The following is a 12,449-nucleotide window of genomic DNA, read 5'->3' on the forward strand; positions in this document are numbered from 1 at the left end:
ACAGTCCTGAGGGGAGAGATAAGTGACATATGCAGATAAGCCCCTTCCTAGGGACACTTGTCTGGAGTCTCACAGGTGGGGGTGGGATAGGAATGGGGACAGGAGCATCTCCTTACAGTAAGGTCAGGTGACTTGACCAAAATCACAGTAGAGTTGATTCTTGGCTGTGACCTCCGGGTTTCTGACTTTCCTTGGAGTCACCCCACAGCCTGCACAGGTAAGGGCACCACCACAGGACAGCCGATCCCTCGTACACACCTGGGAGAAAAGGTGCCTGAAAAAGGTCTCCAGGAGGTGGCTGCGCCGTGCCCGTGTCACAGCTGCCCTCATCAGGTCCTGCTCCCGCAGTTCCCACTCCTGGAAGCTCAGCCCGCCCTCCTTCAGAGCCGCCCGGAGGTTTTCCAACAGTGCCTGCCGCTCTTCCTCCAGGTTAAACAGCAGCACCTACAGAGGCAGCAGGAGGGACAGCGGCCACGTGTCAAGGCCTCTTGGGTCCAGGAACTTTCCATGAATTTTGTTGGGGTCACTGGAAAGAGAGCTCTTGCAAAAGAGATACTGTTATTACCTGGGCTTGGTGGGATTAAGTGGTTTCCTTAAATATGCAGAGCTATCATTCCAAGTCACACACATGTATAAAGCCACTCTTCCCTCTCTATTCCACACTGGAGAAGGGGACAGCAGGAAGGTCGAAGGATTGAGGAGGCCCAGAAGCCAGACAATCAGAGCTGAAGATTAGCATCTGATTGAGCTCCCCTCCAAAGTCTTGAACAAATCACTATAGCCTGAAATCAGGGGACAGGGAACAGCGCCTAGCCTCTTTCAAGGAATCCCACTTAGGACTTGCCACAGTGCCCTTAGAAAGGGAGGGGGCAGACTGTGTCTGCAAGAATAGGGGAATGTGGCAAGCATGTCATCCAGCAGGTCCAGAGCAGTACAGATGTGCTCAAGTTTCTCTATCAGGTTCAGAAGCCTGAAACCCTGTGTGGGCCTGTGCTCCTCTCCCTACACTGTGGCTGTGGCTAGAGCTGAGGAGCCAGGGGCCAGCTGGGCCGTACCAGGTCATACTCCTTGGGGATCTTGAGCAGCAGGGTGCGGCGTCCACGGTTGCTGGACAGGATGAGGTTGACCTGCTGCGGGGGCCGCAGCTGGACGGTGCGCAGCACAGAGAGCCTGCCGTCCATGACGCGGATCTGCCCGGGCTGCAGGTGCACCAGCACGGGCCGGCAGGGCTCCTTGTGGCCCTGCCATTCCAACACTGGAGAGAGACAGGGTTGGGTCAGCTGAGACCCTCTGGGCCTGACCTTCCCGACCAGGCAGAGCCAAAGGAAGAAGGCCAGCTTAGAGCCGGGCTTAGATCAAGGCCTCCACAGCTCCCTGCCTTTTCTTGGGTACTAGGGTCATCCCCTCCCTGACAGTCCTGCTGGGCCTCTTGCTCATGAGAAGAATAGCTACCATTTCCTGAGTGTTTATGATGTGCCCAACACTGTATCAAGTACTTTGCATGAACGAGTTCATTGAATCTTCATAAATCTATGAGGGGAGTTCCTATTTTACAGACAAGGAAAAATAAGTTTGGAGAAATTTTAAAATATGCCTAAGGCCCACCCTGGCCAGATAGCTCAGTTGGTTAGAACATCATCTCGATAATGCAAAGGTTGTGGGTTCGATCCGGGTCAGGGCACACACAGGAACAGCTCAATGTTTCTCTCTCTCTCTCTCTCCTTTCTTCTATCTCCAAAATCAATCAATAATTTTTTTTTTAATCTTCCTAAAGCCCAACTGGTGGAACCAAGATTCCAATCCTCAGTCAGTCGAACTCTAGACCTTCATTAATTACTTCTCTGTTGCCTGAAATTCCAGTGTGAGATGCACAAAGCAGCGCTTCTTGGGGATTTGAGAGTCACAGTAATCCTGTGTAATACAGTCTGGGTCCTGTGAACTCCTCCCCATGAGTCTTTCACATTCCCTGTATTTGGCACGATTGGGAGGAGCTTCGGAGGTGGGAGGACTCTAGGTCCAACTTCCACCTGGTGCTGCTCTGGCTCTTCCCACCTGTGCTGGCTGCCTAGAGGTCTGAATGGAGGACTTTTCCTAAGGCTGTTGATGTGGACATAGGGGCTGTTGCCCTGAGTCACGTCCTTCCTGCCACCACCCGGGCCAGCCCCAGGCCTACCTTCCACGCCCTCCACGAAATTCTCAGACTTGATACTTTGGCAGTCCTGACCCTGGAGCCTCTTAAAATTTCTCCTCCTGAGTCGGGCAACAATCCAGGCGACAAGCAGGCTCACTGGGAGGGCAGAGGCAGTAGGATGCTCAGAAGAACTTGGGGGTCTGGGGAGATCAGTGGCTTCTCTGCCAGACTCCTTTCTTTGGCAAGGCCCCCTTCTTCCCCCAAGTCCTAGTTCTGTCCATTCTCAAATTGTGAAGTTCCCTTTTGGGAGGGGAGAGCTGCTTTACATCCAACGGAGAGCGTTGAGTAGCATCTAAGATGCCTGTGCAGCCTCCTTCTCTCAGGCTGCTGGTCAGCACACAAACTCACACACACAGCCATGCCAAAGGCTACACACACACACACACACACACACACAGCCATGCCAAAGGCTACACACACACACACACACACACACACCCAGCCATGCCAAAGACTAAGTCTGAAGCCTTTTATCCAGCAACTACTTCCCAGTCCTGGTTCTGCAAGCAAGGATTTGCCTCTGACAGTTTCCCAGGCCAGTCTCTTACAAATAGACGTGGATCATGGATTCCCTGTGCTGCCTGACCAGTCAGGACCCAGGAGAACAGGGGGGCAACGCCCCCTGGTACTATCTTATCTACACGTCGGACACTTCTCGTATCCCTTCCTGTTATGACATTTTTGCCTTCTGCCCAGAGGAACAGTACTCCGCATGGTTGGTTGCCACAGATGGAACCAACCCCGCCCCCAGCTTGCATTTCTTACCCAACCCCATCCTACCCATCACTTTTACCCAAGGGGAAGCAGAAGAGGGTCCCAATGGTGACCCCGAAGCCGAATCCACTGCCTTTGAAATAGTCGCGCATGATGGGAGGAACACAGGCTGGCAGGCCCTCGGTGCTGAGTTGTCTTGGCTGTGGGCAGGGGTCTCCTGGAGAGGCAGAGAAAGCTAATGCTCTACCTATCCCCAACGCCATCCCAGCTGAATGTGAATCTTCTTACCAGGTCTTTCTGAATCTCAGCCCTGCTCTCACTTGGCACCTCCTGAAGTTGTGCAGAGAGGAACATACACAGCCATGTGTGGCAACCTTGGTGCCCAGACCCAAAGTTCCCAAGGGCAGAATCATAGCTTACTCTTCCCTTGGAGTCTACTGTCCACACTGAACCGAACCCATGGCTGAGGAGGAGAGACACCAGACCCCAAACCCCTCCAAGCACCCCCTGGCCACTCACCTTCATGCCAGAAAAAGACATTGGGCTGCAGGGCACTGGCTTCCACATTGGTGACAGCCACCAGCACATCCCGTAGGGAAGTGTTTCTGATCTGTGCAATCTCTTCCTCAGAGAACAGCCTGAGGGTGGGAGAGGTGGGGAGTCCTCAGAGTGGGAGATAGATGCAGGACCCAGGCCCAGGGACCCAGATAAGAAAGGAGACCCAGAGGGGCTGGGGAGGGGACGCGGCCAGCTGGGAATCAAGGGACCATGGGGGCTGTTCACAGGCAGAGCGTCTGGGCCCAGGCAGAGGTGGAGACTGAGGTGGGGGTCCAGACAAGCCTTACCCATTCCTGGTATTCTCAAACCAGTAACGGTCACCATCCCGCAGCCGCACAAACTGGTCAAGGACGATGGTGCTGAAGAGGGGCCCGGGGTCTCCATGGCTTTCCAGCAGCCCCCCAGGGAGCAGCTCCAGCCGGGACAGGTCCTGGTGGTACAGGGCAGCGGTGGCCTGCAGCACCTGGAGCCAAGAAGGGACAGGAGTGAGTGTCAGGACCTGGCACCTACCCTCAGGCAAAGAGGTGGTTCCTAGGGGCTCAGCATCAGGGATAATAATAATAATAAATGACAGTGGCAATAACTCACTTATAGTGCCCCAGGCACTGCTCTGAGCGCTTTGCATAAGTTAACCCATAATGGGAATTCTCCACAGATTCGGCTGCCTATTTTATAAAGTTGGAATTAAACAGGCAGCCAGCCTCCTATGTAACTTATTCTTGAAAAGGTATAAGGGTTAAAGGATCAAAATCAGTGCAAATGTTGAATGGTAGAATGATGTCTTAGAAAAGGTTTCTATTCTTTAGATCTAAAAAAAATTATGTTAAAAAAATCAAATTCCTACATATACACTGCCTTTTTTTTTTTAACTTTATTCAGTTTTTTTTTTAGATTGAGAGAGAGAGAGAGAGAGAGAGAGAAGGGAGAGGAGCAGAAAGCATCAACTCCCATATGTGCCTTGACTAGGCAAGCCCAGGGTTTTGAACCGGCAACCTCAGCATTCCAGGTCGACACTTTATCCACTGCGCCACCACAGGTCATGCTACACTGCCTTTTTTTTTTTTTTTTTTTTTTTTGTATTTTTCTGAAGCTGGAAACGGGGAGAGACAGTCAGACAGACTCCCGCATGCGCCCGACCGGGATCCACCCGGCACGCCCACCAGGGGGCGACGCTTTGCCCACCAGGGGGCGATGCTCTGCCCATCCTGGGCGTCGCCATATTGCGACCAGAGCCACTCTAGCGCCTGGGGCAGAGGCCGAGGAGCCATCCCCAGCGCCCGGGCCATCTTTGCTCCAATGGAGCCTTGGCTGCGGGAGGGGAAGAGAGAGACAGAGAGGAAAGCGCGGCGGAGGGGTGAAGAAGCAAATGGGCGCTTCTCCTGTGTGCCCTGGCCGGGAATCGAACCCGGGTCCTCCGCACGCTAGGCCGACGCACTACCGCTGAGCCAACCGGCCAGGGCTACACTGCCTTTTAAAGACAGTCTTCAACAACATATGGCAGCATATTCTACCTGACATTTACTTGAGTTCTTTTCTTCATAAGGTAAATAAGCACTTGACCGGCTTAATCCCAATGAAGGGCAATTGTAGCTAACGATTGGCTACTTTGGGTATGCCTGGTGATTCCTAAGTTGATACTAATCTTATGAAGTTTACGAGCCCCACACATATGTATATCACTTCTTTCTTGGTCTTTCAATTCTCCACTTTCCAACAGTTTTATAAAACAGTAAGGGCAAAGGCAGTACAATGGTCATACAATTGTAGAAACATTACTGTGCCAAGATGATAAGTCAGCTAAAACTGGCCTATTGACTGGCAGGCAATGCCATTCACCCAGGTGAGAGCTCAAGGTGTGAGAGCTGTCTCCCCAAAGGCAGTTTGAATATCAGTGCACAAAAGTAAGACTCATTCCCGAATCAAGGACCTTCTATACCCCCCTCACAGAATCATCTGGAAGAGTAAATGAGATAACGCCTATTAAGGGTCTGGCATGAAATAGATACCCAATAAACTTTTGCTGGATCTGCACAGTCACAGAATCTAAAGCCAAGTTCTGCTGGTCTGATATATCCTGGTATGTGATACTGGAAAAAGCAACCTGGGTAAGCTCTGCCCCTCTCACCAGGTGCTTGTCTCTGGGGCCCATCTTCTGTATCTCATGCCAGTGTGCCCTGGCCCTCCCACTCAGCCCTCTGGATCCCGAACCCTCCTCACAGTGCCATCGCTCTGGGAGAGTGCAGAGTTGATGTCCTGCCATCTGGTAATGGGAGGCAGGCCCAGTGCTGCCCTGGCCTTAGTGTAAGAGGGCAGGCCCATGTCCCGACCCCGCTGCAGGCAGCTGGCCAAGTGGTCTGTGCGGGAAAACTTCAGTGGCCCGGGCCAGAAATCTGTGAACGTGATAGCAAAGAGTCTGAGGGAGCTCAGCAACACCATAGCTCCTGCAGCCCGTGCCCCAGGCTCCAACCGGCCCCAAGGGGACCTAAGCCATACAGCGGGAGCTGTGGCCATCAGGTCAGCTCTGTCAGTAGTGAGACAGTGCAGGTTCCCAGCCCTGGGTATCCCTCCCTGCCTGGCTCTGGAGCTCCCGCTGAACCTCCTCCCTGGGGTGAGGGGTACATAGCCTGCAGGGCCAGTCATGGCCTCACCTCGCACATCCTCAACCACCACATGGTCCTCTCGCTCAGCAATCTGGGAGGCCATGCCCAGTAGCAGTGCATCCACATCTTCCGCTCTTTGTAGGTTTGGGTGCTATGGGGGTGCGGAGAGGAGAGAGGTATGGTTAATGGGGCCAGAGGTTGGGCTGCCAGGTTCCCTCAACCCCATAGTCTGTGTCCTCTACCTAGTCCTGCTGTTCACTCCCAAATTGTTGAGTCATTCGTCTTCTACAAATTGATTCCCTACTCAGGGGGAATGATGTCCCCATTCAAAGTCCATGCTGCTGGGAGAAAGGTCTCCATATGCTCAAGGGACCAAAAACTTTATCCTATTTTAGGAGACTTGAGAGTATGATTGACAAAGATACTGGAAGACTTATGTCTTGGTCCTTGTTCTGTTTACTAACCAGCTGGGTGATTGTGGGCAAGTCATAGGACCTCTCATAACTCAGTGCCCTCCCCTTACTAAAAAATGACATTAGATTAATAAAATAATAAAATTAAATTAATATAATAATAAAAAGGGATTAAGAAGACACTGACGTTTCTTTCAACTCAACTCTGTGACTGATCCTATGCCTTCCTTCTTTCTTTTCCTCCCTTCTCCTTTCCCCTCTTACACAAACTATCTGAGTTTACTTCAAATTAATGATCAACACTCTTGACCCACACTGACACAGTCTGGATGGACAGACTATCCCCAGTAGTCTCTTAGAATCTCCCCCTCCTCCTTGCCCCCAACCCACGAAAACACATTCACATGCTGCCCTGGGTGTGTTTAATTGGGAAGTTCCCTTGAGGGCTGGGATCACAGGGGTACTCCAAGACCTACCAAGACCTACAGGGGACCCAGAGTTGTTAAGGGAGAATAAAAACCTAGGTGGAAGCAATGGTTGTAGAGCCATATTTGCACTGGCCCCACTGTCTCTCATACAGCCCTAAAGTGACAGTAGAGGGTTGACTTTTGACCCTGTACAGCTACCTGGTCTTCTCAGACACTGGAATGGGAGATGGCTTCAGTCTCAGTCTGCCTCAGCCCTACTGCCCACCCTACCACACATTTAATATGCATGCACACAAGCACACACAACACACATATAACCACCCACATATATGTCCCCAGCCCTGACCTCTCGGCTCCAGTAGCTGTTGCAGACCCGGAGAGCTCTGGAGACATTTAAGTTCTGATTGATGACCCTCTGGAAATGGCAGCTGGCATTTCTGAAATGCAAGAAGCAGGGAAGTGGTGACTAAGATCCCGGAGTCCTAATGTCAGGCATCATCTCTGACCTCCAAGACTATAGATATGGGCCAGACCACTGTTTCTCTGAGGTGATATGTGGTCATTATAGGACCTGAACAATCTGATTTTTGAAAGGTCCCTCTCCCCACATCAGACCAAACATCTAAAAGTGCACCCATAGAGCTTGCACATGCTCTCTTGTGTGTTCTCTCTCTCTCTCTCTCTCCATTTATATATATACATTTTGAAACAATGTTTAATTGTTCTTTTCAAATATTTATCTATGGATAACTGAATTGTCATGATTCCTTGGCTATCATCAAGCATATCCAGAAGTTGTTCCAGAGTGAGAAAATCTAATTTATGAGTTGTTTTAAATTACAATGCAATTATAAAAAATAAACAAACATGCTTTGTTCCATATATATTTAATTAAATGTATATTTTAAATTTGGGTTTTTTTTCTTTTAGATTTTTATTTATTCACTTTTAGAGAGTAGAGAGAGAAGGGGGAGAGGACAGGAAGCATCAGCTCCCATATGTGCCTTGACCAGGCAAGCCTGGGTTTGGAACTGGCAACCTCAGCATTTCAGGTTGACGCTTTATCCACTGTGCTACCACAGGTCAGGCTATATTTAAAAATTTTTAAATTAATTTTAGAGAGAAGAAGGGAGAGAGAGAGAGAGAGAAATATTGATTTGTTGTTCCATTATTTGTGCATTCCATGGTGGACTCCTGTATGTGCCCTGACTGGGGATGGAACAGGCAACCTTGGCATATTGGAACGAAGCTCTAACCAACTGAGCTACCTTGCCAGGGCTAAATGTCTATTTTTAGTTTACAGCTCCCTTTTCATTATTTTGGAGCCAGTATTTTCTTTAGCTCTCACACATTTTTATTATAATTTTTCCCCAAAGATTTATAAGCCCTAGGTCCTGTGTTTACAGCTAAAAATGCTCCGGGGATAGTGTCAGGACCTGAAGTTTAGACCAACAGGCTTTGTGACTCACTTTCTGAGCTTCAAATAGCCTGTCTTAAACTGTATTAATATCTATACCAGCCACAAGAAAATGGACATAAAAGTACTTAAAACCACAATGGTGTATCTTTTTAAACAATTTTTCTTCTTCCTCCCATATTCACTGTTCCCCTGGGGAATAAGCATGAATTCAAACTGATAATTCTGCCCTGAAGACTCCTGAGGGCAATTTTTCTCACCCCCACTCTACCATGACACTTCTCAACACACATTTGAGTCCTTCCTCACCTCATGTAGACGCCAGGGGGCACCATGGTGGAGAAGAACTGTTCAGAGGCCACCAGGAACTCAGGGGAAATGCTGGGGTCCAGGAAAGGTCGGTACCCTGTCCCTCGGGAGTAATAAGAGAAATAAGCTCCTTACCCATCCCCCCATCCTCTCATAACATGCATCCACCTGTCTTCTTTCCCACTATGAAGTCTATTCCTGACCTCCCCTCAACACAGGTAGGTGCCTGCCGCTCCAATGTCCTCACCTGTATATTCTGGGGGTGTTTTCTGCAGGAAGCTGGGTAGCCACTCATACAGAGCGATATTCTGAGGGTCAAGAAAGAGAAAAGGGGAGGTGAATGTTCCAGCTGCAAGGCCAGGAGGGATCTAAAGCCAAGGAAAGCTTAAGTGGGAGATGACGACCAGGCTAGGGCAGTCATTAGGAGAGCCATTGGGACCTGTCCCCCCAGCTCCTAAGGAATGGGATTTAGGGGGGACAGCTAAATCTCTTGAGTAAGTGGCACTTTGCTCCCCTTTACCATTTCAGGTTCTATTCCTAGACACTAGCTCTCTAGGGAGGGGTGTCCTCCCGGTAAAGGGTGTTTCTGGGGGGAGGAATGGGGGGAGGGCCGTGCCACTGACCTGGTAGGTGGCGATGACCCTCTTGCGCGCGTGCTGGAACAGCTCCTCATCCCCCCAGCGCGGGTGCTCGCGGGCCAGCCTCTGTGCGCACAGATTGTGGTAGCGGAACCAGAGCAGCCCCAGCGCCTGCAGGAAGGGCTCGCGGTTCCCTCTCTCCGCCCCGAAGGCTGCATCCGACGTGGGGACACAGGGGAGGACATGAGCGCCGGTGTGGCCCAGGGCAGCGCCACCTCGCAGACCCCAATCCGTTCTCCGCCCCTCCCGCGCCCCTGCGGCCCCGAGACCTCACCGTACAGCCCCCGGGGCCCGCGCAGCCCTGTGGCCGGGTCGGGCGCGCTCCACATGAGCAGTGGGTCCTGCGCGGCCCGGGGGAAGGCGGGGTCCGGCCCGGACGCCAGCTGTCCCCCGGAGAAGCTCCGCAGCGCGTCGCTCCAGGACGGCGAGGAGCCATAGATGGCGCTGCCGTCCAGCCAGCCCGTCACCTCGTTGGTCTGCGGGGACACCGGGCAAGTGACCCGGGGTCCGGTAGTCGAGGCGAGTAAGGGAGCGCCCGGTGGGTCTCCGTGGGTCGCGGGCGGGAACCTCTCCGCACCCGACCCTGCCCGACCCGGAGCCGAGAGCTCGGCCGCCTGCCTAGTCTCACCAGGTCCCGGGGGTTGCTGGGGCTCTGTCCGGTCTTAGGGTCCCAGCGGCTCCTCTGGAAGGGCAGCACCACGTCCCCGAGGTGGTCGCGATCGAACACCGGGTCTCCTCGCGGGATGCGGATGTTGAGGAACTCGGCGGGGCAGCCGGGTCTCTCCACACTCACCAGGTCCGAGAGCACGTGGTAGCCTGCCCGCAATCGAGGAGGGCTTACAAGGGCCAGTTAACGCCACTCCCCTTTCTTCGCCAGGTATCTAGTTCCCCCAACCTCTAGCCCCAAGCGTCAAAAGGCTCAACAGCCATATGGGCAAGTCCCAACCTTGACCTTCCCAATGCTTTGTTATACCGGTCCAAACTGTTTTTCATAGCTAATTTGGCCTTTTCCTTGGTAATGAGGAGGTGCCCAGTGAGTGTGCCTAAGCACTCAGGCTGGCAGTATGGGCTCCAACATCCTTTTGGGAGCAGCCTAGGTGGACACCCTCAGTGGCATGGTGGACACTGGGAAGCAGTTGTGGGCACCCTGAGTGGGCCAGTAGGAGCCTGGTATCCCCACTGGGAGCCAAGAAACCAGTCACTTGGATAAGGCAGCCCCAGCACCATTTTGACACCTGCCCAGCCCTCCCACCAGGACAAGAACCCTGCCCTGAGCCTGTCTGAAGAGCCAGAGGCAAAGAGTGAGAACAGCATCCCGCTAGAGTCCCTATCGTAGTAGTAGTGGTGGTAGTGGTATTGAGAGAGAAAGAGAGACAGAGAGACAGAGAGAGAGAAAGGGAGAGAGATAAGAAGCATCAACTCATAATCACAGTACTTTTAGTTGTTCATTGATTGCTTCTCATACATGCCTTGAAGGGAAGGGGCTCTAGCTGAGCCAGTGACCCTTTCCTCAAGGCAGAGACCTTTGAGCCCAAACCAGCGACCATGGAATCATGTCGATGATCTTATGCTAAAGCTGGAGACCCTGCACTCAAGCCTACCAGATTATTTTCATGCTTATACTTCTACTCCACACCCCCATCAACAGCTCATCCTGGGGCACATTTGTACCTCCTCCAACCAGACTTTCTCCCTGTGCTCCAACGCCTACTCTATCCCATCACCTGCCCTTCCATCTCTCTCCCCTGTCTCTCCGACCCTCCAACAGTTCTCTCCCTTACACCCTGTGTCTGCCCTTAGACACAGAGGTGTCTAGCTGACCTCCTTGCCCTCCCTCCCCTACAGGATGAGGCCCTTACCAAAAAAGACTCCCAGCACTGTGCGGTTTTTCAGGGAGGCCTGCCCTGCTGGGCCCCTCATAGCAGTGTTGCTGAGGTCTCGGGCGTTGGGCAGGAAGGGTTCTCCCAAGGGCTGGTACACACCATCTGCATAGGTAGCTGGGACCAGGCGCTGCAGCCGGTAGCCTGAGATGGGAGGGGTAGGGACAAGGACCAAACCTCAGAGGGGTTCCCTGACCTCCTCTCTCCCAGGCTTCCTCCATATCACAGATCTTAACATCTTAGGAAAGGACAAGGTTTTGCTGGTGCCTGCCAGCCCTTGCCCTTTAGCAGTGGGTATCATGCTGATCCTAGGGCTCTGAATCCATTTGGCTCTCACCTACCTTTGCTGCCCCATCTGTGCTCCACGAGGTTGTTGTACCACCCATCAAATCGCTGCACCTCCCATGAAATGGGGTTCGGAGCTCCTATGTGAGGATGGAAGGAAGGGGCTGCTGGGCGAGTCAGTACAGGAGAGGATGGGTAGGCCTGCGGGTATGCATCCTGTGAGCCTGGCACTGGTTCAGTGGAAAGTGGACACCCAGTGCAGGTGTGGGAGGTAGGGTACAGAAGGAGATAATTAGAGGAAAGTGATGTCCAAATTCAAGCCCAGTCTTTAAGCTGTTGGAGTGCAGGTGGGGGGAAGAGATATGGCAAGGAGCACTAAAGGGTTGTAGCCAAGTGGCCAGGAGCAGTGTGCTGACAAACAGCCTCAGAGAGGAAGAGGAAGCAGAAGAACAGTGGCAATGGGGGAGGGGATGCAGGAAACTTCACTGCCTCACACCTGTGCTCTTTAGGGGGAGGGGGTGACTACAGGACAGAAGCCATTCCAAGCCATAAGACATCATTTAGAGCTAGAGCCAGCCACTCATCCACCCAGGAAGAATATGTCATTCTGTGATCCATCCCTAGGCAGAAGCAGTGAGGAGCGGGGATTGGCCCTCTCCTATGTCATTCTGTGATCCATCCCTAGGCAGAAGCAGTGAGGAGAGGGCACAGGCCCTCTCCTATGTCATTCTGTGATCCATTCCTAGGCAGAAGCAGTGAGGAGAGAGGATTGGCCCTCTCCTATGTCATTCTGTGATCCATCCCTAGGCAGAAGCAGTGAGGAGAGGGCATTGGCCCTCTCCTATGTCATTCTGTGATCCATCCCTAGGCAGAAGCAGTGAGGAGCGGGGATTGGCCCTCTCCTATGTCATTCTGTGATCCATCCCTAGGCAGAAGCAGTGAGGAGCGGGGATTGGCCCTCTCCTATGTCATTCTGTGATCCATCCCTAGGCAGAAGCAGTGAGGAGCGGGGATTG

At 52.4% G+C, this 12,449-nt stretch overlaps 1 protein-coding gene across 3 annotated transcripts in view; it reads right to left on the minus strand.

The window, feature by feature from the left end:
• DUOX1 (dual oxidase 1) overlaps positions 1-12,449 on the minus strand; it is a 34,889-nt gene that overhangs the window by 17,923 nt on the left and 4,517 nt on the right. For all 3 annotated transcript variants that reach the window (XM_066343560.1, XM_066343561.1, XM_066343559.1), the window contains exons 3-18: positions 11,490-11,573; positions 11,128-11,292; positions 9,897-10,084; positions 9,543-9,744; positions 9,254-9,420; positions 8,878-8,938; positions 8,631-8,727; positions 7,251-7,341; positions 6,112-6,214; positions 5,681-5,853; positions 3,751-3,926; positions 3,425-3,543; positions 2,985-3,122; positions 2,174-2,287; positions 1,056-1,255; positions 259-444 (exon numbers count right to left, since the gene is read on the minus strand). In XM_066343560.1, coding sequence (XP_066199657.1) covers positions 259-444; positions 1,056-1,255; positions 2,174-2,287; positions 2,985-3,122; positions 3,425-3,543; positions 3,751-3,926; positions 5,681-5,853; positions 6,112-6,214; positions 7,251-7,341; positions 8,631-8,727; positions 8,878-8,938; positions 9,254-9,420; positions 9,543-9,744; positions 9,897-10,084; positions 11,128-11,292; positions 11,490-11,573 — 2,264 coding nt within the window. The remainder of the gene's footprint in view (positions 1-258; positions 445-1,055; positions 1,256-2,173; positions 2,288-2,984; positions 3,123-3,424; positions 3,544-3,750; positions 3,927-5,680; positions 5,854-6,111; positions 6,215-7,250; positions 7,342-8,630; positions 8,728-8,877; positions 8,939-9,253; positions 9,421-9,542; positions 9,745-9,896; positions 10,085-11,127; positions 11,293-11,489; positions 11,574-12,449) is intronic.

Source organism: Saccopteryx leptura, chromosome 6, assembly GCF_036850995.1.
Source record: "Saccopteryx leptura isolate mSacLep1 chromosome 6, mSacLep1_pri_phased_curated, whole genome shotgun sequence".
NCBI classification, from domain to species: domain Eukaryota; kingdom Metazoa; phylum Chordata; class Mammalia; order Chiroptera; family Emballonuridae; genus Saccopteryx; species Saccopteryx leptura.